The sequence below is a fragment of the Rousettus aegyptiacus genome, unplaced genomic scaffold, assembly GCF_014176215.1.
Source record: "Rousettus aegyptiacus isolate mRouAeg1 unplaced genomic scaffold, mRouAeg1.p scaffold_m13_p_17, whole genome shotgun sequence".
NCBI lineage: Eukaryota > Metazoa > Chordata > Mammalia > Chiroptera > Pteropodidae > Rousettus > Rousettus aegyptiacus.
In genome coordinates this window covers 23,076,680-23,104,204 of record NW_023416292.1, presented here as the reverse complement: position 1 = coordinate 23,104,204, position 27,525 = coordinate 23,076,680, and the positions used below count along the sequence as shown (strand labels likewise).

At 67.9% G+C, this 27,525-nt stretch overlaps 2 protein-coding genes across 2 annotated transcripts in view; one reads left to right on the top strand and one right to left on the bottom strand.

Annotated features, from left to right (window-relative positions):
- LOC107502473 (nitric oxide synthase 1 adaptor protein) overlaps positions 1 to 25,312 on the top strand; it is a 70,525-nt gene extending 45,213 nt beyond the window's left edge. The window contains exons 3-10 of the mRNA XM_016129705.2: positions 9,081 to 9,173; positions 9,506 to 9,564; positions 12,212 to 12,320; positions 13,047 to 13,188; positions 14,608 to 14,774; positions 15,816 to 15,992; positions 20,092 to 20,257; positions 20,897 to 25,312. Of these exons, the coding sequence (XP_015985191.2) occupies positions 9,081 to 9,173; positions 9,506 to 9,564; positions 12,212 to 12,320; positions 13,047 to 13,188; positions 14,608 to 14,774; positions 15,816 to 15,992; positions 20,092 to 20,257; positions 20,897 to 21,273 (1,290 nt within the window). The 3' untranslated portion in view covers positions 21,274 to 25,312. The remainder of the gene's footprint in view (positions 1 to 9,080; positions 9,174 to 9,505; positions 9,565 to 12,211; positions 12,321 to 13,046; positions 13,189 to 14,607; positions 14,775 to 15,815; positions 15,993 to 20,091; positions 20,258 to 20,896) is intronic.
- SPATA46 (spermatogenesis associated 46) lies at positions 25,274 to 27,196 on the bottom strand. Its single transcript, XM_016129706.2, has 3 exons — positions 27,094 to 27,196; positions 26,156 to 26,260; positions 25,274 to 25,800 (listed from the first exon to the last, which is right to left on the bottom strand). The coding sequence occupies exons 1-3, from the start codon at positions 27,194 to 27,196 to the stop codon at positions 25,274 to 25,276; spliced, it is 735 nt and encodes a 244-aa protein (XP_015985192.2).
- Between the last annotated feature and the right edge of the window lie 329 nt (positions 27,197 to 27,525).

Here is a 27,525-nt window from a genome sequence, read left to right as displayed (position 1 = left end):
GACCCCAGAGTCACCTCTGTCTTGCGGGAACGTGTGCCCACACCTCCCCCATCTCAGAGGTGGCACGGGGGTGGGGACAGACGGTGGTCCATGGTGGCCCTCCGCATGGGAACACGGGGGCACAGCAGCCCCTTCCGGCACGGAGAGCGAGGCCCCCCTGCCCCACGCCTGCTCCAGGGCCACAGCAGGGGACCAGAGACTGGCGGGGCGAGGGGGGTGGCGGGGAAGCCAGGCATATTTCATCCTCCAGGCAAGCAGTTGCTGCGGGCGTTCTCATCTGAAGGACTTGAGTTGAAATACATCGAGGCCTCTCAGAATTCGACAGTGAGAAAACAAACAACCCAGTTTAAAAATTGGGTAAAAGCTTTGAACAGACACGTCCCCCAAGCAGACATACGGATCGCAGGTGGGCGCATGAAAAGGTGTTCCGTGGCCCATGGGAGACGGTGGGTGAGACCCACAGGGGGGACGCGCTGCGTGACCGCCGCGGTGGCTGAAGCCGAGAGGCCGGGCCGTATCAGGCGTGAGGCGGGGCCCGGAGCTGTGGGCACTGCCGCGGGGGTGCAGGCGTTCGACTCGGCCCCTGCACCCCAGCCTGCGTGCAGCCCAGGGAGAGGAGGCCGCCCGCCGCGGACCCGTGCATGCGCGTCCAGAGCAGCGCTCTGAGGTGGCCGCTCGGCCAAGACGTCCATTAGCGATTGCTTTTCAGACCTTGCCTTGTGACTGAGACATTTCAAATCCTGCAGACTAATCAGGTCTGGCAGGGAATGCGGCAAACTGACGGGCTCTGTTTAGGCCCAGGTGCTGACTTGCCTTTTGAGTGTCACTGGGGTTAGCGAGTGAGTGCCGGCCCTTCTCCATAGTCCCCGGTGGGCTGTTTCCATGACGAAGGTGACGATAGGTTCTTTAAACCTTGCTCCGACCACCAGGTCCATTAAAGCATTTTATTTATACCAACATCAAGACATTTCAGGGCAAACATGTCATTGGTCACTAGGACCTTTCTTAAAGATGACGGGTCACATGCCCTTGTGGCTAGAATCCATCCCCAAGAGTTGAGAGTGGGAGCCAAGAGAAGAAATGGCCTCCAGGGGAGGGCGACGCAGTCGGCTCCTGTCCCAGCAGTAGCTGAGACTGTGATGTGTGCGGGTCAGTTCACTTTTGCTCTAAATCCATCTTTTTATTTAACTTTTTTTTTTTTTTTTTTTTTATCTCCAAGTAGGTGTTGGGCATTGGGATCCACACAGGAAATAAGACACAGTCCAGGCCTGTCTTTCAGGATCTCACAGGGCAGGACCGAGTGGCGAATGGCACACTGGACATGGTCATCGGTACCACTAGCAGAGCACACGGGCCAGGCCCGGAAGGCAGGTGCAGAGGGCGCCAGCCGGGAAGTGCTTCGGCGTTCTTCCTGGGTGTCTCGGCTCCGTGCTCCGGTTATGGCACCGGTGCCTAAAGGTGCCAGGAACAGATGTGGTTCCTGCTGTCAGGCCCGAGTCCCCTGCCCTGGAGCAAAGCCTGGCAGCTTTGCAAGTGGTTATTTTGTTAGCCGGATTTCAAAGTCTGTTCCCTCTGTGCAGGGCGCGGAGACCCGGAGCCCTCCTGAGCTGCCGCAGCAGTCGTGTGCAGTTTCCACTCCTCCCAGGCCGTAGGCCTCCCCAGCTCCCGCTCTCCGCACTGAATTAGAGGCACCAGGCTGGACAGTGGACCTGCCCGACTCATCGCTTGCTTTCTCATAGACAGTAGCCACGTTGCATCCCTACTGTCCTGTGCCCGCAGCATCTCGTTCCCAGATGAAGTTTAACTTCCAAGACGGCTGTGAGGAAACGACAGGGCTCATCGTCAGCCTCGATGCCTGCACGGCGTCTGACGGCCTGGGCACGAGAAGTCAGAGGGCTGCGGGGCGCGTTCCACCCCGTCGCCCAGCGTTTTCGTGCCGTGGCAGTGGGCTGGGTACCCGCTATTTTCCAAACGGGCAGTTGGATGACACGAAGGGATTTGGGAGAGCCCTGCCTGGAGTAACCGAAGTCACAGACTGTTGCTGATATAGGTGGCCTCTAGGTCACCATTGCCATGGTGCCTCTCACAGGAGAGCGGAACCCCTCGATGGGACGAATACCATGAGGAGGCTGGCAGCTACTGTGCCCTGCGGTGAGGGGGTGGCTGGGACTGAGGCAAGCCCCGCGCCCACGGCCACGCACACAGTCACGCTCACAGTCAGGAGACTGACCCCCGGGGCGGGCGGCAGAGCTGCTGCCAGGCCAGCGTCTCCCGGGGCCGGGGTGCACGTCCACGTGCTCGGCTCCTATGGAGCTGTCCCGACTCACCCCTCGCTGCTCGCACGAGACGGGACGTGAAGGGTTGATCGATAGTGGGTGTTGAGAGACAGCGGTGGGGAGGGTCTGCTCGTATCTGGACAAGGGGACAGGGGAGGGGACAGACAGCCCTCACCGGTCTCTTCACGGCCCTGCAGCCTCGGGGCTACCGCCGGGGCCGGGCCGAGGACCCTCACACCTGAGTGTTTTTCCTGGGGACCCCAGAGGGCAGGACCCAAGAGAAGGGCGGGGGTCGTCCCCCGTGCCACCTGACTCGCTCCACCTCTACCGGCACAAAGAGCAAACCACGCTGGTGCCCAGACTCGCCCCGCGGAGGCGGGAGGTCATGTTAGACACCCCACGCGAGTGTTTGGGGCCAGCCTCAGTGCGCTTTGCCATCTTGACTAAAATCCAACTCTCCTGGTTTCCCTCTCCAGCAGCCCCCTACTGCACCCCGCCGCCTTTCTGTCGAGGGGTGATGGACAATAGATGGTAGCAACGGTGTCCATGGTAACAGCATCTGAGTCATCTCCTTGGAAACCTGCATAAAGGCCTTCCGTCTCCAGACCGGCTCAGGGCAGCGTGGAAGGCCTTTGTCCCCTTGAGTGCACAGCACGGGGCGCCAGCTCTCCGGGCCTTGGCCTCTGCAGCTTCCTTTGGCGCCCGGTGCCCATGGCACTGTGGGTACGGAGTCGGATGCAACCAAAGGGAGGGGCTGGCGGGCCCTGGAGCGCTTTGCCCAGCCCATGGCCAGACGCATTGTCCCAGCTCCAGCACCAGACACGCGGCAGAGTCGGCCAGTAGAACTCTCGCTTTTCAAAATGCCGAGATGCCTCGGCCAGGCTGCCCGGTGACCAGCAGTGGGGCAGGTACAGCAGGACGCATCAGAACACAGATGAGCCGGCCGGTCTGGCGCGGTCAGGAGGAGAACCCGGGACAGGACGCCCTGGGGGAGCGCCGAGCCCCCCTTCTCCTGGCGTCCTGCGAATGCTCCGGTTTTGTTCGGTAAAGCAGGATGGTTTCCAGCAGCTGAGAGGATTGGTTTCCGCCGTCATCCACCCCGAGCACGAATCACGGGCATTTCCGCCGTGCTCGTGTTGTGCAGGGTGCTTTCGCGCCCTGGAGCTCGGGCCGTCGTGTGCGGGGTCGCTCGGCACATGCTGGCTCGTGCCGAGTGCTGCCGCGGAGCGTGGGCACAGTGGTCGGGACAGGACAGACGTGGCCCCGGCCCTGGCGGAGCTCACGTGAGGGAATCAGTGGCGAGTCGGCACTCACACGTGCGTGCGGGCGTTCGAGCAGGCTCTGCCGGCGGAGGGGCCGCGCGTGGTGGGCGAGCGCCGTGTCAGCCCCGGGAGCTGGGGACAGACTAGTCCGCCCTCAGACTGCTTTGCGGCTGCAGGTCCGCAGGGGCGGTGGGCGTCTGAGCTGTCCCCAGGGCGGCCCCCGCGGAGCTCGCGGAGGCGGCCCCGGGGCTGGGGCTGCGGGGCCCCCGTGGAGCTCACGGAGGGGGCCCCGGGCCGCGTCACGCGTGCTGCTGTTCCCTCTGTGGGAGCTTCGGTGACCCGCCAGGGTTCCGGGCTCTGCCGCCCTCCTGAGCTCGCCTGTGCTGTGCACCCCGGCCCCACCCAAGCCAGCACCCAGCCCCTTCCCAGGGCCTCTCTTCTTCCTCGGCCCTCCCTGGTTCACGGCAGGAGACGGCGGGCGGTCCAGGGCGGGGAGCCAGGCGAGGGTGGTTGGCAGGTGGTTTTCACAGGGCAGCCGCCCCTCGCTCTGAGCCACCTGCGCCCCCGACTCCTCTCGCGGGGCCGTGTGCGGCTGTGTGTTACGGCGCTGTCAGGGCAGGGCCAGCCCTGGGAGGCCTTGGGACGCGCAAGGTCAGGCAGGTGGGGACGAAGGACCCTCCAGCCTCCTGAGGTCACGCAGGCGCCAGGTCGCCGCCCGTCCGGTCCATGACCGTCCTCACCCCCGGCTCTGCGTCTGCGTCTGCCCGTGCCCCAGGCCTGCTTTGCCTGTGTCCAGGGCCCCACACCTCGCGTATCCCACGGCGCAACCCTTAGCTCTAGGTGTCTGTGTCTCCCCAGCGGCCGGGGCCGTGGGGTGCGTGGTGGCAGCCCCCCGGGAGCAGTGCCAGGACGGGGCGCTGTTCTGACGGGGGTCGGCGGTCGCTCTGCGGTCTGTGGTTTTTGCGCTGCTCCCTGCGTGTGAGTTCTCACACGGGGGCGCCCACGACCAGCCGACCCCAGGACAGGTGGGGCTCGTCATTGCTCCCTGCCGAGGTTTGGGCTCACAGAGCCTGCCGGGTTTGGGGGGGGAAGTGGCGGAGGCGCAGCCCCAGCTCGGCAGGTGCGTGGATGACGCCGGGCGGGGTCCGCGAGGACCCTTCCCTTGGCCCGTGCACTTTGGGGTTCACATGTTCGCCATGGCTCAGGGGACAGGAACACAGCCTGTGAGGTCTGAGACGGCCGCCCGTGGGACCGTGTGCGTGTGCGCCCCGAAGACACACCGTGCACGCCCACCTCCCCGGCTGGGTTGCTCTGGGCCGCTGAAGGGTGTTTTCAGGCTTGGAGAAGACTCCCCCACGTCCACACAGGCTTTCCACGGACGTGCCCGGAGCCGTCTGTCAGACCGGGTCGCAAGCTCCTGGAAGAGCCCCGTGCCCGGCCCGCCCTTCCGCAAGCTACGCGGCCGCGTGCAGCAAACCGACTCGGTCCCTAAGTCCGTGATGGACTTCCGCTGTTGGAAGTGTCTGGTTCGGATTTTATACGATCGTTAGACTTTGCCATTTTCTGCGTCCATTTCCGTAAACGTGACTGTTACTCAGTATCCTGAAGACTGTGGCTTGGTTCCTAGATTTTCTCGTGGAATTCGACTGCGTGTGCGATTACTTTTCTTAGTTGAACTGCCAAAATAAATCATTAAAATTTACGTTCAATTACATTAAGTTCACAGCATATAAAAACACGAAGTCAGAAAGCACTTGAAACGTTTTAAATGTTTTTAGAAGCATTACAACGTTGACATGCCCCTGTAATAGGGTTGCAGGTCTTCTTTTAAGAAGAGTTCAGTTTCTTAACAAATCTGGCTTACATGAAGTCGAATGGATTACATTTGAGAAAGAAACGTAGCACTTGTGTTTCCCAGTTGTGTTCATTTCCTGTTTATTTGTGATTTTTTAAAATCCGCACGTTTTGATCGTGTTTTTCTCCAGAGAAACTAAGGCCCCCTTAAAACAGCCGTCGCCTCACAGCCTATTCCAGTTGGATTGTTTAGCTTTGTCTCCTTCGGAATCCCTTGTTGCTCCCCCTTTGAAAATGCTGTGGTGTTGTTTCTATGGAAACGGCGATGTCGTGTGTGGATGGGGCTTCGTGGCCGTGGGTGCCGTGTATCAGCGTGATGGAGCCCGGCTTTGCCCCGCGGTTGCCGACGGGGCCTGTCTTCAGCACTGGGAGATGGGTTTGCGCGGCGATTCGGACAGCCGTGCGGGCGCGTGTGAAAGGGGTCCCGCCTCACGCTTCGCCTTTGGATCGTCTGGATCCCAGGCCGTGGGGAGGGAGACCTGTGGAAACAAGTCCCCTCTGTATGCGGGAGGAACGAGGGCACACGGGGCTGGTGCAGTCAGCGTTGACGCGGGCGGGAGCTTTGCGGCGCACGTTGGCGCCGGGGCACCGATATGGAGCGGACGCGCGGTCCAGCGTCACTCGCCTGCGCGCGCTGTTCTCTAAGCGGGTGACAGTTAATGAGACGCACAGGGCGCGACTCACCGATCGGGGCAGAACCGCTCCAGGCGGCACACCCCGATCCACACACCCGGAGCCTGGGCCTGTCCCCCAGAGATTGCCCCCACTTCTCCTTGCTCCTTCTTGGCTCTCCTGTTTTAGAACTGCTTCCAGGTCTTACTCCTTACTCTCTTGACGATTATCAGAATGTAAGATACTTGATTTTTTTCCCAGTGGCCCGAAGCCATTTAGAACCAAGGCTAAGTCTCGCCCGTCTTGGTAACTCTTTGCTGTTCCAGTTAAAAAATGAGTTGTGTTTACAAACAAATGGGACTGGCAATGACGTAGTTTATGCATGAGTTCTAAAACAACTCTGTAAAGTGAGATTTCCTCAAATTTGCAGGCAGATGATTCGTTGGAATTCATTCCGTTTCCAAGGTGGCTTACCTGAGGGTTAACGTTTATGTGGCCACTAAGGTTAGGGCTAGCTGACCGGCGTGAGGCTGATGAACGCCGTCGTAGGCGCTTCGCGCTGCCGTGGCGATTGCCACCGTTCCGGCGGCTCGTGGGGTGGAGTTCAGTTCTCGTGGTGGTGGCAGCTGGAAGTCCAAGGGCAAGGTACCACCCGGTCGGTTGCACACGGCCACTTTCTCACGGCGTCCTCAAGTAGCAGGGAGGGCGGGCTCTCTGGGGTCTCCTCATCAGGGCACTAACCCCATTCGTGAGGACGCCACCCTCCGAGCCAGTCGACGCCCAGAGGCCCCGCCTCCTGACACCACCACGCGGGGCATCGGCTCCTCGGGGGACACACGCGTCCGGCTCGCAGCACGGAGTGAGCCCCACCCAGCACCGGAGGCTTTCTGCAGTGCACTCTCCAGGTCACGCCGGCTTCCTCCGCTAAGCGCCGGGCCTGCCTTTCAACACGTCAGCACTGCATAGAGCGGCTCGTGCCCTATCACGCTCTTTCTTACAACAGACTCCGCAGGACGGAAGTTAACTTTTCCTCATGACTCAAAGTCATCGTTGTGAGTCCGTCTGTGAAGCTGGGCGGAACAAAGTGCTGCTGCCTTCAGCGGGCCCCGGGAGCCCAGGGCTGCTGCACCCCGACTTCGTGCGGCACAGGCTGGCCCGTCTGTCATTGTTGCTGTTTATTTTTAGTTCTCCTCTACTTTCCGTGTCTTCCTGTTTTACCTTGCTTTTAGGTCAGTGGCAGTTGCTTCTTGCAGCTGTCGGCGGGCCTGCGTGTGCTAGGCTGAGCAATGGCCCCCAAAGGTGTGCATGGCCTGACGTCACCCTGCAGGGCAGAGGCATTTTGTCGGTGCGATGAAGTTAAAGCTCTCTGGACAGCAGGCTCTTGGTTCATTCACGCGGGCCCAGCAGAGCCACCGGGTCCTCAGAAGAGCGAGGCGGGAGGGTCAGCGGGGTCCGGAGCTGCTGGCCCACTGGCTGTGATGGCGAGGGAGGGGCACGTGCTAGGGGCACAGGCTCCTCCAGACCCTGGAAAAGTCGGAAGACAGGCTCTGCGGAAGGAGCTTCTGACCTCCGGAAGGTCAGAGCAAATTTGTGGCACTTCGTTACAGCAGACGTCGGGAGCCAGCACCACCCCTCGCTGTCTCCCTCCTAATTTGATGCATTAAATCAGATGACTGAATTTATTAGAAACATACCATGTGTCCAACAAACAGTCGTTATCGGTTCTGCGTCAGGTGCTCAGAATGAAATAAAACACCGTGTGCCCCAGCCTCGCTGCACTGCACGCTCTGGGACGAGGGAAGCTTGCTCGGCGGGGAGAGTGGCAGCTGGACAGAGGCCACGGAGGCCGTGCGGAAAGCGCGCGTCCCCCTCGCTGACCCGCGTGGGGCCGGGGAGGGAAGGCCGTGCGGGGCTCACCCCTGCGTGGTTTCTCAGGCTGCTCTGCCCGTCGTCCTGCGTGTTGGCTGGACATTTGGTCCTTTAAACTGCAAAATTTCACCTGCCGACAAGAGAAGCATTGATCACTATAGACGTGAACTGAAGGAACACCCAGCCTGTGGCCAGTGTACTCTGGAACATTCCAGAAGGCCTTGTTCTTTCATCGATCATGGCGAAGAGTGGATACTGACCCTGAGAAGGTTGGCATTGGTTTCAGATGCTGTGGGTTCCCACCCACGACCGGGAGTCGCCCGGTGAGAAAACCGCCCCCTTTCTGGTTCCCGCGTCTTCTTCCCGACGCCTGACGTGAGCCGCCCTGGACGCCAGGGCGTGCGCCACGCCGGCTCGGCGACTCGCGGTCTGGCGCTCGCCCTGGGCTCCCGCTGGCTCCTCGCTGCTGGGTCTGAGGCCTGGTTCCTCCAGCCGTTGCCGCCGAAGGCCGGCTGCCCTCGGGCCCCTGTCGCCGTCTGCTGCGCGCCGCGTCCTGCTAATCCCGATGGAAGACCTGCCACTTCCTAAGACGTCACCTGGATGCTTGTGCCTCTGACCTCTGGTCCTGCCTTCCCAGAGGCCACACTTGAGCTGTGAGCCGTGGACCCCTTAGGCCAGTTACGTGGGTGGCGAAGTGACTTAGGAGGGCGCGTGGGAGGCTCGGACCCTTTTTACCGCTTCCGAAGATGATGGCGCCCTCACGTGGGGTGCGGGGCCAGTGCACAGCGCAGGGCGGCTATCCACGTGGCTCTTGTCTGAGTCCCGGGTGTCTCCGCCAGTGCTCACACAGATTGAAGCAGATCACAGCGACACGTCATGAGTAATTATGGGCGTTTTGACAGCTGAAGAAAGAGAGCCGTGTGCGGGGGGCCCGGAGTCAGTGGAAAGCCCAGCAGATGGATCCCAGAGCCGCTTCTGCCCACGGCGGGAGCACCGCGTCCCGACCGGAGGGAGGAGGCTGCTGCTGTCGGCGGTGGCGGGAACTGCCCTGCAGACACGCTCGGGTTCCAAAAGTCAGCCTGCCTTTACAGCCTGCTCCGTGTCCCCAGGAGTGCACAGGCCACCTGTGTCCCCCTGTCCAGGTCACTAGCTGCAGGGCCGTGCGGACGCTCTGACTCATGGTGCCTCTGTTCTCTGTTCCTTGCAGTATGAGTTCAAAGCCAAGAACATCAAGAAGAAGAAAGTGAGCATTATGGTGTCTGTGGACGGAGTGAAAGTGATCCTGAAGAAGAAGAAGAAGGTAGGCGCGCGCCCAGGGCCGGGCGGGTGGGGGGCCCTGGCGTGGTGTGGCGGGTGTGGGCGTGGTGTGGCAGGTGGGGGGCCCCGTGGCGTGGCGTGGCGGATGTGGGGGCGTGGCTTGGCGGGCTGTGGGCGTGGCATGGTGGGTGTGGGCGTGGCGTGGGGCGTGGCGTGGCGGGTGGGGTGTGGCATGGCGGGTGGGGGCGTGGCACGGCGAGTGGGGCGTGGCGCGGTGGGGCGGGGCAGACGCTGGTGGCGAGCAGCCCCCGGGCACGCTGGGCCCGCAGCTGCGGACGGGCCTGACTGATTCATCTACAGCTTCTTTCATTGCAGAAGAAGGAGTGGACGTGGGATGAGCGCAAGATGCTGGTGATGCAGGACCCCATCTACAGGTGAGGCGGCGCGGGGCCCCGTTTCGCAGCGTCTCCCTCCCGACACCGCTGCTCGGCGGCCGTGCGAGCAGCTGTGTTCATCACAGCGAGAGGGCGGGGCGCCCGCCACCCTCTGCTCACAACCCCGCAGCTGTCGTCTGCTCCGCCTCCCCGGCCCGCGGAGACTGAGCCCAGGGGGCTCGCAGGTGCCGCAGACAGAGCCCCGGAGGCCGCATCCGCGTGAGGCTGGCGCGCCCCGCAGGAGTGCCAGGCGGGGGCCTGCCGGCCACTCCCTGCAGTCTGGTTCCTGTCCCGGGGTGGGGGGCTCCCTCGGGGTTTGCAGGGTCGGATGTAAGCTGAGGTTTTGTCTCCTCTCAAACGACTTGCCTTGGTCCACAGAGAGACCAGGGCGCTGACAGCACAGTGACTCCGCCCGCTGCTGGGGGTGGGGAAGGGGGGGCTGGGAAGCGGGGTTCTCCTCCTTCCTGCCTGCCAGGCGCTGTGCAGGCGCCAGGTGGCCCCAGGTGCCCACAGCGGGATCGTTCCCATGGGCCCCTTCTCGCCTTTTCTTGGCGGAAAGAGGACTTTCTCCACATCTTCGACATGTTTCAAACGAGCTGCCGGGTTTGCTAATTTTTGTAACAGCTTTTCGTACAAAAATTGAGCATATTTAAAGTGAATGGTTGGGTAAGTTTTGATGTGTGTACACTTGAAAAACTGTCACCTCAGTCAGGATGGGGGGCACGGCTGTCGCCCAGAAGCTCCCCGTTCCTGCCGTGGCCTGTCCGCCCCCCCCACCCCCTCCCCGCCCCCACAGTGGCTGTCCATGGTCGGGGGCAGTGCATGCTCTCTTGAATGTTGTATGAATGGGGTCACATGGCGTATCTTTTTCTAAACCGTGCGTCCCATTTTATCATCAAGGGCGCTCATTGACACAGCTACGTGGCGGTGTTTACACGTGAGCTTCCCGTGGGCACGGCCACTTTTCTCCTCAGGAGGCACTCCGGCGGGCATCCGCTGTGCGGCAAGGAACACGTGACTTTGGCTTTCGTGAAACACGGGGTCACTGCCGTGTTCCCGCCAGGACGCTCTGAGGGGAGGCACATTCTTCCTGTTCAGAGCCATGCCGTGGCCCCCCAACAGTGAAGGCCTCGTTTCTTATTAAGTCTAATTGTAGATGTAAATCTTTCGTGTCTCTCACGTAGAACATCAGAATCGTGCCTTTTACTGTGATGACATACACATAGGTTTGCCATTTCACGCACTTCGGGGTCCGGGTCAGCGGCAGTAAGCACCGTCCTGGCGCTGTGCCCCCACCCACCGCCCCTTCCCGAGACCTCGCTCCAGGTGGCGCTGGTGCCCGGGAGATGGGACACCGTGTCGCCAAGCCCGGCAAGCGGCTGACTGACTCCGGCGCTGGCATCCAGGGGTGGCCCCTGTTCCTTCAAGGAGCTGCAGGACAAACATCACAGTGCGCCCCAGGGGTGCCGAGCCCAGGGCCTAGCAGCTCAGACCTGGGGGGCCAGCGGGCGGCCTCCCGTGACCTGATCCTCGAAGGCTTGGGGGCCGCAGCAGTCCAGGCGCGGGAAGATGCATGCGACCGGCTCTGAAGGGCCAGACTCTGGGGAGAGGCGAAACCAGAGGTGGACGTGCCGTGCTGGGCCTCGGACTTTGTCCCCAGGCAGCAGGAGGCTCCAGCGGGTGTGGAGGGAAGCGAGTGTGTCCTTTGTGCCACTAAAAGTGCCGCCAGGCTCTCAGCAGAGACCGTGGGCTGTTGATAGGGAGGTGGGAGCAGGCGCGAAGGTGGCTTGTAGAAATCCGGGGGACAGTGCGGGCCGGTGAACGAGGACAGCACCCCAGAGTGGAAGAGGCGCTCCGTCTCAGAGACACGCGAAGGAGGGGGCTGCAGAGAACCTGGTCACGCGTGATGGGTACGGGGACAGGGAGGAAGGGGACGAGGACGTTGCCCGGCCGTCGGCTTGAGCAGACGCACGCCCTCGTTCAGACATCTCAGGGGCAGGAGGCAGGTGCGCCTGGGACTGCAGGACGGCGGTGGCTGCGCCCGGGGCTTGGCGGGTTTGGGTCTGGGGGCGGGCGGGGCAGGAGCTGCAGCAGGGGTCGCCCAGGTCAGCCTTGGCTTGTCCTCGCACGCGAGGGAGGCGTTTGTTGTCACTGGTACAGGGGGCTCTGGGCCCAGCCGTGTGGCGCTAGCTTTCCTGGGAGCCACAGCGAGCACGGAGCCGGGCCACGGGGCAGCGCCCGGAGCCCTCGGGCTGGTGGGATGATGGACCGAAGGGGGACAGGACGAGGCGTCGCCGTCCCGCGCGGCCCACGGCAGTGAAGCCGAGTGTCTGCGGGTCCCCCGTGCGGCTGGCGCTGCCGGTCCCCGTGTCCCCCCAGGGGGCGAAGGGCCCTCACACGGGGCACGGCGGCGTCCACGCGGCTGCGCAGCTCTGACAAGGAGGGGACGCTCTCGCCTTCCAAGGCGCCAGCCGGTGTGGGTGCGTGCACCCTGCCCGCCGTGCGTTGCGCCGAGCCATGTCGGAAGCGTCCCACCGCGTGGCTTCGCGGCAGGCGGCTCCTCCGGGCCCGGTGCCGGGTGCCCACCTCGTGTGTCCCGCAGCGAGCCCGCCTCGCACCCGCTTCCCAGCCCCTGCTCTCCCCGCAGGATCTTCTACGTGTCCCACGACTCGCAGGACTTGAAGATCTTCAGCTACATCGCTCGCGATGGGGCCAGCAACGTCTTCAGGTGCAATGTCTTCAAGTCCAAGAAGAAGGTGAGGGGCCTCCTGCCCGTTCCCTCTGATGCCGGAGAGCCCCGGCCCGACCTGCCTCCCGGAACTCTGCGCCTCACACCTGCTGGGCGCCCTGCGGTTGGGGACACCCAGCATTGCACCTCCCAGGGGCACTGCATGTCCCCCCTTGGGGCGTGACGACAGCGTTCGCGGTGCAGCCCTTGGCCTCTGAGGAGCCTCCTGCTGGTCTCTTGACCTCGGAGATGGGGTGGAAGTCGCCCTCTGGTCGCTTTCTCCCAGCCCAGGAGGATGCTGTTGGCCCTGAGGGGTGTGAAGAGTCACCTGCCTGGCCAGGCTTCAAATGTGGAGGAGCTAGGTCCTCAGTTTGGGGAAAGAGCCTGCTTTTCACATTTTAGTGCTGGGAAGTCCAGAGGTAGGAGTCCGGGGCTCAGAGCTCCTCGGGCCCCAGCTCCTCGCTCCTGGGGCAGAAGTGTCCCCGGATGCAGGGCTGACTTGCCATGGTCGCCTTGCCGGCCCTACAGCACCAAGACGGGACAGAGGCCCCGGCTGCTCCGGCCTCGCTGGGCTCGGCTGGCGTGCAGAGTGCAGGGAAGCCAGCGGCCCTAGGGGGCCACTCCTCCTCTCCCGTGACTGGAGGCCTGCCCGGCGTGAAGCTAAGCTCCCCACGTGGGCAGAGTTTCGGCTGGAGGCCTCGCCCCCGCCGCGTCCTGGGGCCAAGGCCGCTGACCGCAGCCTCTCGCCCCGCAGAGCCAGGCGATGCGGATCGTCCGCACGGTGGGGCAGGCCTTCGAGGTGTGCCACAAGCTGAGCCTGCAGCACACGCAGCAGAACGCCGACGGCCAGGAGGACGGCAACAGCGAGAGGGACAGCAGCGGCTCCGGCGACCCAGGTAGGCTGCCCAGGTAGGCCGCCCAGGTAGGCCGCCGCTGCTGGCATGCGGATGCGGCGCGGAGCCGAGGGCCACTGCGCCAGGCCTTCTATGGCAGACGGTCGAGGCCCCCGAGGCGATTGCGCAGGCGTTATCCGCGTCAGACACAGGCTGCGAGGGGAGAGCCATGCCCGACCCCGGGGAGAGCAGGGTGGGAGCAGCAGCTCGGCAGAGCGCGGCCTGCCTGTGTCTGGACGCCGCCATGCTGAGAGCCCCCAGCGCGGGCTTCGTTCCAATGCCTCCGACTTTTCATCTGGAAAATCCAAGAAGAGAAACTGGAAACTATCAGGAATAATGATACCTTTTTGGTGAGAATGTCCTCGAATCATAGTCACGTGTCTGACTCCCATGCTTCCTGAGGAAACACCTGGGTCTTTTTTAGGACAACCTGTCTGGCCCACTGTGGCTTCTCCCACACTGAAGACAGGGCACGAAGCGCCGACTGTGGCTCTTCTGGGCCAGGCCGGGCTCGGACGTGCCCCGCGTGTCCTGGCGCCCGGCAGGGGCCAGGGTGTGGCAGGGGCCGTGCCGAGCGTGTGCAGACGCGGGCGTGGCCTGTGGTGTCCGTCGCACTAGTCAGGGTCACACGCAGGTGCTCGTGACTGAGACGAGGCAGGCCGTTGGTCTGCAGGCTAGAATGACGTCCGCTCCAAGATCTGGGCGCCGCGGCCCAGCCAGGCTGACGCGCGAAAGTGGCCGTCACAGAAGTGACACAGGTGTCCCGGGGGAGCCCTCCCCCATGGGGCAGACGGCCCCCCGAGAAAGGCAGAGCCGAGAAACAGGACTTCGCCCTCCGGCTGGCGAGCGTGGACTCGGGGACGTTCGCCTGTCACGGCTGCCGGCCCTGGGTGTCCTGCTCACGCAGAGGCGCACACGCTGCTGGCCCCGCCCCCGTCGCCTCCCGCCCCACCCCCCCACCTCCGCCGCCCGAGCCCTCATTCCAGTCCCGGCCTCACTGGGCCGACGCTTGTCCACTTCCCGCGTGTGCAGGCCCCGCGCTGGGGACCGGGGCCCCGTGGACGCAGCCAGGCTCCCTGAGCCACCTGTCTGGTCGCTGAAGGGCCACCTAGTGAGCAGACGACAGCAGCCTTCCTCTGCGGTGCTCACTTGGGGACCCCCTCGCCCCCTACTCTCTGTCTCTCTGTTCTGCTTCCGGCTCCTCCCACTTCTCCTGGCCGCGGCCTCCCCAGATCTTAGAGCGGACGTCATTCTAGCCTGCAGACCAACGGCCTGCCTCGTCTCAGTCACGAGCATCTGCGGGTGACCCTGACTAGTGCAACGGACACTAGTCTGTGGGGCGCCGTCTGTGGGGCGCCGTCTGTGGGGCGTCGTCTGTGGCGCCCGCCGTCCCCTTCCCCGTCTTCTCTGCTGTCCCCGCAGGCCGCCAGCTCACGGGAGCCGAGAGGGCCCACACGGCCACCGCAGAGGAGACCGACATCGATGCGGTGGAGGGCCCAGTCCCTGGGAGCGACGGCCTGGACTTCAGCCGAGGCGTGACGGACCTCGATGCCGTGGGGAAGGACGGCGGCTCCCACACGGACGCCAAGGTGGGCAGGAGGCGGCCGCCTCCCGGAGCGGCCTGCGTCGCAGCTCGGCCACCGTGGGTCCCCCCCTGCCCTGGGCGGCGCCCCTCCCCGGCCCAGCCCCGGCAGGCCGGTCCTTGCACGGTGCGCCTGGCCCCCGCGAGACCAGCTCCGGCGTCACCAATCCTGCCTCCCGGCCGCGGGCGGGATGACTCGGCCAATAGAACCCAGACTAAGAGATGCAGAGCTTGAGGCTAAACTGCAACCCGAAGACAGGACGGAAGCCCCGGGGCGACCCCGACAAACCCAGGAGCCGCAGCCCCGTGCTGCGCCCTGGGCGCCTCGTGCCTTCGGGGGCGGCTGCGGGGCCAGTGGGCCATCAGGCAGGTTCAGCGTGTGCCCGACGGTCCCCTGGGGGCCGTGGTCCTCCGGCGCTGGGCATCCGCCTCCCGGGCGTGCGAGGCACCAGCAGCAGAAGCGTCTGTCCCAGCCGTCGAATGCTCTGGCTCATAGAAGCTGATTTCGTGAGAGCGTCCACCTGCCCTGCGGGGGGCAGGGGGAGGCCGACCGCTCCGCACTGACGGGCGCTCGCCAGACCCTGTCCGCTCCGGGGCCCCCTCTTCCCGGGGGCCGTCACGGTCGGGGGGTTGGAGCAGCCCCCTCCCACGGCCTCTCCGTCCAGTGGCCACAGCCTGGGAGGACCAGACCCCAGGGGCCCTGAGGACGCAGCGGGGCAGGTGGACCCCGGCGGCGTCCGCCCCTGCCGTGGGGCGGCAGGAACTGTGTGCAGGTCCAGAGGAGCTCGGCCGCGCGCACAGGCGGAAGTGGGCCACGGCCTCGCCCGTCCGTGGCCGGCCACGTTGCCACGGTGACTGCGGGGCCCGGTGGGCTTCCTGCACACCAGCCGGGCAGTCAGAGCACCTGCTGTCCAGGCCCGTCCCACATCCCCAGAGGACATTGCGCGTCTAGCCCTAGGCTTATGGGACACGTCGCACACGCACACACCAGAGAGCGTGGCCCCCGGTGGCCCTCGCCCAGGTCACGCCTGCCCTCTCTCTCCTCCAGGTGGGGGCTCACCCCCCAGAGCCCGTGCTGACCGCCTCGCCCAGGACGCTGCTGCCGCCGACCTCGCAGGCCCCGGGCCTGGGCTCGGGGACGCCGCTGGCCTCCCGACACCAGGTCCAGCTGCTGCAGCAGCTGCTCCAGCAGCAGACTCAACAGACGCAAGTGGCCGTGGCCCAGGTCCTCCCCCCCGCCCTGCGCCCCCCCCATGGGCTTGCCACCTCCCCAGCAGGGGCCCCGGGCAGGTTCACAGTGGGGGCACACGCGCTGCCTGTGCGGGGGAAGTGGGGGGTCCGCTCCAGGCTGGGCTTGGCTGGCTTGGCGGCTGAGGGGGTTGTGACAAGCTGGGGGGAGGCAGGCGCATATGGTCCCCCCAACTCCCGGGGCCAAGGGGATGGGAAGGCTTTGCATTTGGGAGCCCGTGACCGTGCGACCCATCTTGAGGGAGCTCGAGGGTGAGTGTGGACGAATGCCCTGGCAGAAGCCCCTTCCCGGCACCCTGACCGCCCTGTCTGCACGGGTCCCCAGCCCCCGTCAGCCGCCTGCTGACCCGGGGGTCGGTGCCAGTCAGCCTGGGAGTCGGGTGCAGTGTCTGAGCCCCAGTGAGAAACGTTGGCTCCGGTCCCAGGAACAGTGTTGTCTGAGCCCCAAAGACTTGGGGTGCTGCTGCTTTGCCAAGGAGGGTGAGCGACGCCCGTCTGCCTTCTGCTTCCTCCCGCTGAGGGCCAGCGCCCCCATCTTCCTCAGACTCCTGAGTCTGGGCCTGTCCTGGCTCCGAGCGGTCGGGTAGTGGGCAGGACACGGCCGCTCGTGCCGTTGAAGGCTGACTCCCGCGGTCCGGCTCGGCGGCGCCAGTCGCTGAGGGGCTGAGGACAGCAAGGGGGCCCTTTAGGCGGGGCGTTGGGGGAGGGCTGGACAGGCGGCCCGTGGCCCGGCGTGGGCGCCTGCTGGGCCGCGCGGACCTGGCCGGGTCCCTGTGCTCGGGGGCGGGCTGCGGGCTGCTGGCCTCTCCAGGGTTTCGTTCCTCGTGCCCGCGGCGGGACGAGTCGCTGGTAGGGCTGGCCTTGCCAGCGCTCCCGTGGGGAGGCCTCTGCGGCCTCGGGCTCTGGAAGGACCTTGGACCCGCCCGCCCTGGGCCAGAGGCTCCGGCCTCCCTGTGCCTCTTGCAGTCGCATTCGAGAGGGTGGGCCGCGGGGCACTGCTCGCCAGTGGTGTGAGTGTGCGCGAGGCTGGGGGGTTTGCAGGCGCTCCCCAAACGGCAGCAGAGAGGAGTGTCGGTGGTGGCCTCTTGTGTTCGGGGAGATCATTGCTCTTTGCCAAGCAACAGGATTCCTCTCCAGTTACAGCCCCCCGCCCCCCGCCCCCGCCACACGCAGTGCTTCCAGAAGCTTCCCCATCAGATACCGGTCTGTCCGCAGCCGTGACGCGTTCCTTTTCTGGCATATCAGTTGCCAAGCGATTGTTGTTTGTCCACGAGGGGGCTTGCTGCGTGGTCACGGCGAACGTCACCAGGCCCATTTGAATTCGAAGTCGCTGCTCGGCAGTAGGGAAGCTGTTTGTGAGCATCGTCTGCACAGAGCGCGGTGGTGGCTGCTCCGTCACGAAGCCGGGGGCCCGTGACTTCTCCCGCTTCCCGAGTTGCGGTGGCACGCCACTGCCTGTCCTCTCCCCAGAGATGTGACCTGGGGCAGGGCATGGTACTAGGGGCCCCTCCACGGGCCTCGGCCCAGGCGCGCCCGCAGGCCGGACGCCCTGAGCCCGTGACCCGCGTCTGTCGGTCGCAGCTGCCGTGCCCTGGTTGCCTCTCAGTCGGGCAGTGACATGCTTGAAAGGCCACCTCGGTGCCTCCGTGTCCCACACTGGTGAGAGGACTTTGGGCTGCCGACCTCTGCAGTCCTCAGAGAGGACCGTGAGGCCACCATCGGCCCCCACAGGCTCCTCTGCCTCCCCGTGTCCCAGGAGCCGACTCCGGCCACCAGCTGCATCTTTCGTTGCTGCCAGGAGGTGGCAGAGGTGTCCTGCGCCTCTCAGTGGCGTGCAGCTGGGGCCCCCCTCCCGCGCGTCGTGGGTGGCGCCATGGCCTCACACTGGGGCATGCCCCCCTCTGGGTGCATCCACATCCCCCTGGTGGCTCCGGGGAAGAGCTGAGGATGACAAGTTTCTCGTGAACACGTGCATCCTGGGGCCCTTGTTACTTACCCCCGCCACACGCTCACACGCAGGGGCCAGTCCGGTCCTGCCGTCGCTGGCCCGGGCCCGAGACCTCCTCGGCGTGGCCAGGCTGGATCTCAGACCCTACGCTCTCCCCGCATCTCTCCGCGTGGTCAGGACTGGTCTGGCAGAGCTGCCTTGGTCCTGGAGGTGCGGGACGGAGGTGCTGCCGGCCAGCGGCCCACGGTTCCGGGTTTCACGTAGTGCAGACACCCAGCCCCGACCTGACCCCCCGCCCCCCGCCCCGGCATGGGCTGGCCTGGCTGCGCCTGCTTCCTGCTTGTAAATGACCAGACGCTGGAGGGTGCGGCTGGGGGAGCGCCGAGCCTCCAGCCAGCACCGGGACGCGGTGGGTGTCTGCGTGGCTGCAGGCTGTCCTGTGGCGCGTGGGCCGCGGTCACGTCCGGCCCTCTCTGTCCTGGGCGCCAGCTCCCGGCAAGCGCCAGGGCAGCCTGGGTGCCGCTGAGCACGGCCTCACTCCACGCTTCCCCTCCACCGGCTGCCACCGGCTCCTCGTGCACTGAGTGACGGCCACCAAAGCTTCGCGGTGGGCGCGCGGCCGGCAGAGGCCCTGGCCCGAGCATGTGTCCCCGTGGCTGTCTGCGGCGCCAGCACCCGGGCCCCACCCACGCATGCGGCCGGCACCGCTCCGCGGGGTCCGGGGCGGGGGGCGCACGTCTCTGGTTCTCTCCCCCACGTGCCTGTGCTCCTCACTTCAGCCTGGCCCTGCCCCCACTTCCGATGGAGGAGCCGGAGTCCAGGCAAGTGGGCTCTGGGCGGCGGGCAGCGGTCTGGGTGCCGGACGGGCTGAGGGCGGGAGTCTGTTTCGGGCGGCCTGACGCTGGGGGTTGCAGGGCGGAATTGCAGCTGGACCCTGCACTCCCACGTGGCCTGCAGCGACGGCCTGTGGCCAGGCCCGTCCTGGCCAAGGCACACACACTCTGACCGGGAGGGGGCGGCGACCGCGGCCTGCGGCCGAGAAGAAGTCCGGGGTCCTGAGGGTAAACGTCCCTCTGCGGGGCGGCGGCCGTGTGCCGGGGCTCTGGGCTCCCGCCGCGGGACAGACGGGCTCTTCGTTGCCGGGCAGGGCCGAGGGCCGGCCACACAGCGTCCACTCAGCCGGGGGCGGGGCTCGCAGGCACAGGCTCTCAGCCGTGTGGAGCCTGACGCGCTGCGGCCCCTGCAAAGGCGGACAGCTCGTGGGTGCCGCTCGGGGGCAGTGGCCTGGGGTTCCCGGGGTCTGGAACATGTGTGTCTGCAGAGCTGCCGTGTGCTGTCTGCAGGCAGCGTGTGGCCCGGGCCCGCCCGCGGGGAAGCTCCCTGCCTCGTCCCCCTTGCCCTGGATGTGGGGCCGTGGGTGGCCCTCTCGGTTGAGAGATGGGGACATCGCGGTCCAGGCAGCAGGAGGTGGCTGCAGTGGCAGAGGGAGGGCCGCCGGCCTCATCTGCTGCGTGCGCAGATGGGGCGCGTGGGCCGAGCACACAGCCCCCACGGGGGCAGTGAGGGTGCAGGCTCCCTGTCTGTGCGCCTCAGAAAGGCAACGGCTCCGTCTGCTCAGCGGCTGTCTTGACCATCCTCCGCTTGGAACGAGTAGCCTCAGGCTCAGGCTGCCCCCCCCCCCCCGTCCCTCAGAACCAGCAGGGCCAGGGCCTCTCGGGGGAAGTGTCCCTGTGCTGTTTCCAAGGCGGATACAGCCGGAGAGCCACCCACCCCCGGCATCGCCCCGCCCTGTTCTCGCCGGCCTGGGTCTCTCTCCACTGACCGGGGCAGCAGGTGAGGCCGGCGTCTGACCAGCTTCAGCTCGGCCCTTAGCAGCGCCTCGCGCTGGACAGACTCACCGCAGGTCCCCGGGCCCCCTCGGGAGCACTCATGCACATGGCTCCGCTGAGAAGCAGGGCCCACCCGAGGTCGGGCCCTCGAGTCCGCGGAGGAGGCGGCCCCCTCCCGTGCATCCCCGGCTGCCTGCCCTGGGCCTTTGGCCACACCCTGTTTCTGGTCCAGGGAAACCGCCCCGCCCGCAGGTCGCCCTGCTGACGGGCGCCTCACCCCGTCTCCCCGCCCCCCGCAGGTGCACCTGCTGAAGGAGCAGCTGGCGGCCGAGGCGGCGGCGCGGCTGGAGGCGCAGGCCCGCGTGCACCAGCTGCTGCTGCAGAACCGCGACGCGCTGCAGCACGTCTCCCTGCTGGTCGGCCAGGTGCAGGAGCTGGAGCGGAGGCTGTCGGGACAGAGCGCCAGTAAGCCCGGCCGCCGGCCCCCGCCGCCCCGCGGCTCCCCCGGCCCCCGGCCCGCCCCACCGCCCCGCAGGAACTGAGGCCGCTGGTTTGCCCCGCCCACACACTGCATGGGGCGCACGCGGCAGGGCCTGAGGGCACACTGGGAGTCAGGGCGCCCCGACTCCCACTGTGCCCACCGCAGGCCATGCTGTGCTGAGCGCTGCAGGGCCATGGCTGCTCGTGGGCTGCTCTCTCTGCCCTGCGCACGTCACGGCCCCGCGGGGCACTGGAGGCTGCCGGCCTCCCGATGCCTGCCGGGGGGCTGGGGCAGGGGGGCCGCGCCCAGTCCCTGTGCTGCTGAGAGCCCAGGTGCCCGGCTGCGGCCTCCGTGCCCAGCCGTCTCCAGCCAGACTGGGCCGAGCCAGAAGGCCACACACGGCCACCGCCCCCCGCCCCAAACCGGTCTGGGCCGTCGGCATGCCTGCTCCACGGTGCCCGTGGGCCGGCATGTGTCCACTGGCCACCTGGTGTGGCAGAGGCCGGCGGGGTCTCGTGTGAATGATCGCGGTCCCTGTGGACGTGGATAGCGTGCCCACGTCGGAGACGGGGAGACCCCGAGCCCAGCGCCCTGCCGACGCCCCCCTCCTCCTCTCTCCGCAGGGGGCTCCCAGGACAGCCTGCTGGAGGTCGCCTTCCGCTCAGGCGCCCTGCCCGTGCTCTGCGACCCCAGCACCCCGCCGCCGGAGGACCTGCCCTCGCCGCCCCCGGGCGCGGGCCTGGCGGAGCGGGCGCGCGCGGCGGGCAGCCCCCTAGGTAGGCACGACTGCTTGGTGCGGCTGGAGTGCTTCCGCCTGCGCGCGGCGGCCCCGGGCCCGCCGCTGCTGGGCAGCCTGGAGCTGCTGCGGTTCCGCGAGTCGGGCATCGCCTCCGAGGACGAGTCCGCCAGCGAGGACAGCGAGGAGGAGCCGCCCCGCCTGCCGCACCTGCGGCGGCGCCAGGCGCTGGGCGACAGCCTGGACGACGAGGTGGCGGTGTAGGCGGGGCCGGGAGGTGCCGCCGTGCTGCGCAGCTACCGCTCCAGGCGGGGAGCGGGGCGGCCCGCGCCCCGAGGCCGTCAGCTCCTGCCCCGCTGCGATGCGTGGGCCGGGGGGCTGGCGGGCCACGGCTGTGGGACAGGGTTCCCCGGGGGGCTCCCCGTGCTGCGCCTGTGCCCAGCAGCCCCTCGCGCTCGCCGCTCTGTGGCCGGACTGGACCGGGAAAGGGGCGTCGTACCTTCTCAGGTGCTGTGCGTGGGCGTGTGCGGGCCGCCCGCCCCCGCCCCACGGACAGGGTGGTCCCTGGTGTGCGCCGAGCTGCGCCCTCGCGCATGCCGTGGCCAGGTGTTAGTGTCGTTTCGCTGGGGGCCGGTGCCGGACAGCGCCCAGGCCCTGCTGGGAATGCCCGTGGCAGGACAGCCTCTTCGCAGCCGCCGGTCACTCCGGGCTGCCCACCTCCCGCCTGCGAGCCCCGGCCCGGGCCACCCCGCTGCAGCTTCCTGCGCATCCTGCCTCCGGAGGCCACAGGGGCCCTGAGCCCGTCGCCCCTCAGCCTGCCCCCTCCGCTGGGCAGGAGCGGTCGGTTCTCACTGCGGACACAGGAGCACGAGCCGGCGGCCAAGGCAGCTCAGCCGCCCTCTTCAGAATCACTGCCACTTGGGTCCGGGGCCACTGCCGTGCCACCCTCGGCCCGGGTCTGCGGGCCGGGCCTCGAGCCCAGGGCGGTCCCTGCGCTGACGGGCGGCTCCGCGGGGAGGCGGGGAGGGCCGTGGCCGGCCGGCGCCCGACCAGGGCTGACGGGCCAGGGCGTGCGTGCAGGGGAGCAGGTCTTCGTACTGGACAGGTGCCAGGCCAGTCGGTGAGGGTGAGGCCGTCCTACCAAGGAGGTCCTTGGCCGCGGCGTCACCTTGTGGTCTGTGCGTGTCAGTGAGGAGGTAACGCGGCGTCGTGCCAGCCCGGGTGTCGGTGGAGACGGGACGGCCTGTCCACGCGCGCGTCCGGGCAGGGCACACGGGCGTGGGAGGCTGGCGGCGAGGGCCGCAGGCCTCTGGGGCGTGGGAGCCAGCGGCGGCCTGGGCCGAGGGGGCGGTCAGCATGGGGCTGGGTGCAGGTGTGTGAGGACGGGGCACGGCACGAGGGGCGTGGAAACTGAGGGGGAGCTGAGCGCAGCGGGCCTCGGGGCTCCCCCAGCAGGCTCCCGGGGCCACAGCACCGGCGCCTTCGGGGCGCAGGGCCTGGCCTCGAGGCCCGCCGGGTGTGGGTGTGGCCGGCTCTGACAGCTGGGCAAGGACAGGTGGCCCCTCACGGGCCTGTGGAGGGAGGAGAGGGGCCGGACCGGGGACCCGGCCCATTGAGACCCTCACCCAAGTGCACTCGGGTTCCAGACGCCTGCCTTGGCCGCGTCCTGCACAGGGAGACCCAGACCAGCACCCACGGGGGCCGCGGGGATGGGAGGCACAGGACGGCTCCTGGGGCCGGGAAGGGGAGCCCTGCAGACCCGACACGGCCCGCACACCCCCACCCCCCGCTCCTCGCTCTGCCGCTCAGTCCTGCCCCCGCCAGCGCACCTCTGCTCGGGCCTGTGTGGAGGACGCGTGGACACCCGCCTCTCGCCTCTCGCCTCTGGCCTCCTCTGCCAGCCTCTCCCTGCCCCCCGCTTCTAACACTTTGCCGTTAGCTCTGTGGGCTCCACTCTCTGGGAAGACTCTGGTCGTGCAAGTGCCCTTACCCCCAGGGGTGTCACTGTCTGTGGCTTTTGCTAATAAACCTTTCTTTTTTCCTAAAAGCTTTCTCTTGTCTTTTCTTGCTCCTGTCCCCCCTGGCCCCCTCTTCCTGTCCCCCCCCCGCGCCCGCCCCGTCCCCAGCCGGGCCTCAGTGCCCAGGCCGCGCTGTTGGACGCAGTCCCCATGTCCCGAGGGGGCAGTGGGGCCTCTGGCCGGAGCCCACACGGCTGCCCAGCGGTTCTCGTCCAGACACGTGGCGACATCTGGAGATGGTTTTGGCCCCCGCAGTGGGGGGGGGGGTGCTGTTGGCGGGTAGCGTGTGGCCCAGGGGCGCCACCAGAGCCCCGCAGCGCACAGGCGGCCGACATGCCAGCCGTGCGAGGCGAGAGCCCCGTGGACGTTGTTCCTGGCCCCCCCGCCCCGGCCCGGCCTGTCACTCTGCCAGCGCACGGGGTCGGGGGGGGGGGTGGCCAGTGCACGTGCTCCAGGAAGCATGACGTCATAGCCGTTCTGAGACATCGCCGTCCCTGGCCGCGCGTCTGAAACGCTCGGGCGGGCGGTCACGCCGCTGCAGAGCCATCTGCGGGGAGGCCGGGCAGCCACTGCCCGCGGGGCCTGGCGGGGTCCGGTGTCCCGGCCACACAGCTCCGACGCGGGGTTTGCTGTCCTGCGAGGCGTGGGGGGAGGGGCGCGTTCGTGCCACGAGGGGCGCAGGGACCCGGGGGCCAAAGCCACGGGAGCCAGGCTGCTGTGGCCGAGGCTCCGTGCGGTGTGGCGGCAGCGTCGGGCCGAGCCGGCCCTCGTCCGGCCGGGCAGACCGACCGCCGCGTGGTCTCGTGTGTAAGATGCGGAGAGTGGCCGAGATCGTGTCCGGGGGCCCCGCAGGGCGGCCGCTCCTGCGCCAGTCAGCAGTGACCTGCCTGGCGCTCGCCCCGCTGTGCCCGCACGGCACTCGGGACCGGACCGGAGAGCCGCCGGGTCCCGGGCACGCGACCTCGTCCCGGCTCGAGCGCCTGCCGGCAGCCCACGTCACGTGCCGTGACCCTTGGGTGGCCCCCGTGGCGGCTGCCAGTGTTCCGTGCCCGGAGGAGGGAGCGCGAGCAGGCGGGCCGGTTCCTCCCCGTGCGGAGCCCCGAGCAGCCTTCTCGCCCCGCCCCTCCCTGGCGCACCCCCAGAGCCCAGCCGAGGGCCCTGCGTGACAGTGACGTGCGCACGGGCCAGTCCGCACGGGCCCGAGTGGCTTGCTCGTCCTGGCGAACGGGAGCAGAGTGAGCCCTGCGCACCTGCCCAGGATCACTCACCTGCCCTCCAGGGAGCGGGGTCTGCGGGGGGAGGGGGCAGGCGGGGCGCGGGGTCAGGCGCAGGCCCGGGCGGGGTGGAGCCAGCCTCCGCCAGGACCACGGCCCGCCGGGCCCTGCTGCATGACTCGCCTGAGGGAGGCGGGCGTGTGCCCGGAGCGTGAGGCCACCCTGCTCCCCACCTGTCGGCCACCTGGTGGGCGGCTGGAGCAAAGGGAGGTCGGTGCCAGGGCCCTGAGAGGGTCGGCGACTCCGAGTCGCAGGGGGTGGGGTGGGAGCGGCCGCCGAGCCGTGAGCCGTGAGTCACAGGGTCCGGGGCGGCGGGGGAGGGCACCGTGCGTCCCGCTCCGCGCTTGCTCACATGGGGCGGCGGGGCTGCCGTCACACGCTCACCCGCCCGCCCTCAGGTGGCCCACGCCGCAGAGACGCCCGGTCCGTCCCGCGCCCGCCAGAGCTGCTTTCCTCGTGGGGGCTGCGGTGAGCCGGCAGGGCGCCCCTCTGCCCTCCGCGCAGGGACGCGTCCTCCCCGCCCCCAGGAGCTCTCACCCCCCAGCAGCCCCCAGACCGTGCGGGGTCCCGGCCAGCAGAGGCTTCCCCACGGCAACGGGGAGCAGCGCTCGGCCGGGTCCCTCAGTGTGGGCCCCCCGAGCCGTGAGGCCAGGCGGGTCACCGAGGGAGCAGCGTGAGGGCCAGGCCCGAGTCACCTGCTGGGCCGCCCAGAGTGTCTGGTGCGGCCGGCCTCGGGGGCCTGAGCACTTTGTTTCTAACAGGTTCCCATGGGGGCTGCCGCCGCGGTCTGGGCACCTCACTTTGAGAGCTGCCGTCTCAGAGGAGACGCTCAGCCTTCAGGGCTCGTCGGGGCGGGGCTGACGGCAAGGACGGCAGGCAAGCAGGGTGCTCTCGGGCGCGGCCGGGCTGGGACTCGCTGCTTTATTGGCTTCGCTGTGGCACGAGGGGCCGTGGCCGCTCGCCCGGCCCGGCCTACGGGGAGGCCTGGCAGCTGGCCGAGGAGGAGAGCCGGTCCCCGGGCCGGGCCCACTGCTCCCTGCCCCAGAGGGCTTTGAGCCTGCGGTAGTACACCCTGCAGCTGAAGCCCTCCTTGAAGCCGCCCCGGATGTGGCTCTGCAGGGACCGCAGGCTGGGGTACATGCGGCAGCAGGCCACACACTTGTAGCCGCTCTGCTGGGCCGGCTGCCACCTGGAGGCCATCAGGACGTCCTGGGGCGTGATGCGGTCCGCGGCGTCCGGGCCGGGCCTGGGCTCCGGCGCGGCCTCTCGGGGACACGTGTCCTCCGGGGAGGAGGAGGAGCAGATGCTCTCAGCCGCGTCCTCGGGGAGGCCGCCGTCCCCCCGGCCCCCGGCCCACGGCGCCTCCGGGAAGCCGTGGGCCTCCAGCCGGCTGTCCACATCCGCGCACACGAAGTAGCTGTACGGGGAGAACCACGGCCGGTAGACGGTGCAGCTCCGCCTCGGCTGCTCCCCGCTCTGGGTGTCCCCCAGGACGCAGTCTGCAGAGGAGAGGGCCGGGTCTGAGGCTGGGCCTCGGGCAGGCCAGGGGCGGGTCTGGGGTGGCTGGAGGCCGGGGAGCAGCAAGCAGGCAGGCGTGACCTCGGGCCACCGCCCCCCGCCCCCCGGGGCCCGAGCGGGGAGCCCGGTGCCTCGGAGGAGGACGGGCAGGGCGCAGCCAGACCGGCGGCTCCCGCAGGCCCTGCCCGTTGCCAGCCTCGCTGTGTGGCCACCGCGCCCGGGCAGGGAGCGGGGCGGCCCGGGACCCCAGCAGCGGACCAGCGGGGACCGCGGGGGAGGCAGCGCCCAGCCACCTCCTCCAGGGGCTCCCCGTCCCCCCACTGCAGGACGCCTCACCTGGGGAGAGCAGCGTGTGCCGCAGCCTGTGCCGGAGGGCGCTGCTCGGGGGCCGGGCCTGCGCCGGGCTGGACGCCGCGGTGGGCAGCCCGCCCTTCGCGATGTCTGCGTCGCAGAAGGGGCTCAGTGAGCTGGGGGTGGGGGCGGCCCCTTCACGCCCCACCCGGGACATGCCGCAGGCCCACCCCCCGGGGAAGGCGGGCCCTCTGCGGCCCCCAGGGGCGGAGCTATCCTGGGGGCGTCCTGGGGGACTCCAAGGGCGGCCCCGAGGCCAGGGCCAGTCCTTCCTGAGTGGCAGGTGCAGAGGACAGCTCCCGCCTGGGCGTCCTCTCAGCCCGCCGGCCGCTCGGCACGCGGGTGTGTGCATACGCGCGTCCGTGGGTGTGGGTGTGGGTGTGGGTGTCGGGAGGGGCCCCGTGCGCACGCGGGTGTGTGGGGAGGGGCCCCGTGGGCAGGGAGTGGCCCGCAGGGCCGGGTGGGAAGGCCGACTCTGGCTGGGCAGTCTGCGGCCGGCGCCGGAGCCGCTGCATTTCTAAGCGGCTCTCGCGATGCGGACGCTGTCGGGGCGCAGACCGCAGCGCCAACTCCAGTTCGCGGCGTCCGCCCTCAGCGGCCCTGCTCAGGCTACTGCGGCCGGGCTGGTGCGTCCGGGTCCCCAGGGTCAGGCCAGGGCGAGGCCGGCGGGCGCCCCACGCAGCCAGGCCGTCGGCTCCACATGCCACGTGGGTCCCAGAGGAAACACTTGGACAACAGCGTCCCCCGCCCTCCCTGGCCGGAAGCGGACCAGCCCTGGGACCTCTCACCACGAACGCGGCGTTTGGAAAAGCTATTTTCTCCCGTGTGTAACTTGACTTTCTCACTAAATCGTGGTCCTGTGACACCGTTCTCAAAAGCTTTAAAAACTACGTTTTGGTGGCCCTGGTGGCACCAGAGTTTACCTGGCAAGCTGGTGGCACGCGAAGACACAATGTCGGGAAAGGCGCTCGGGGCCGAGGAGGACATCCGCGGTCCCGAGATGCTTAGGAGGGAGAAGCGCTCCATGCTCGGACGGACGCGGGCGCCAGCTGCCACGCCGGCTCCCGAGCTGCCCCCGCCGTCTGGGCGGCCGCATTCCGGGCAGGGCTGACGTCACAAGGGGCCCCGCGGTTCCGCTCGCCCGCCAGGTTCCCTCGCAGAGACGGGCGGGCCTGCCGCGGGCGAGGGTCACACCGAGCAGGGGTCCCCCCGGCGGCTCCTCGGCCACCGGTCCAGGCTGGGCGCCCCCAGGGAGGAGGCCGGGGCGCGACGCCGTGCGCCCGCTTTGCCGCTCAGGCTGCCGCTGTCCCCTCCGGCGCCGGGGTCTCTGCACGAGCGCCTCGCGTTCGGCCCTC

Coding starts and splice junctions, on each gene's coding strand:
- SPATA46 (XM_016129706.2), bottom strand. CDS start 27,196: ATGGAGCGCTTCTCCCTCCTAAGCATCTCGGGACCGCGGATGTCCTCC. Junction 26,261..27,093: donor GCGTGCCACCAGCTTGCCAG/GTAAACTCTGGT, acceptor TCTGCGACGCAG/ACATCGCGAAGGGCGGGCTG. Junction 25,801..26,155: donor GCACACGCTGCTCTCCCCAG/GTGAGGCGTCCT, acceptor TCTCCTCTGCAG/ACTGCGTCCTGGGGGACACC.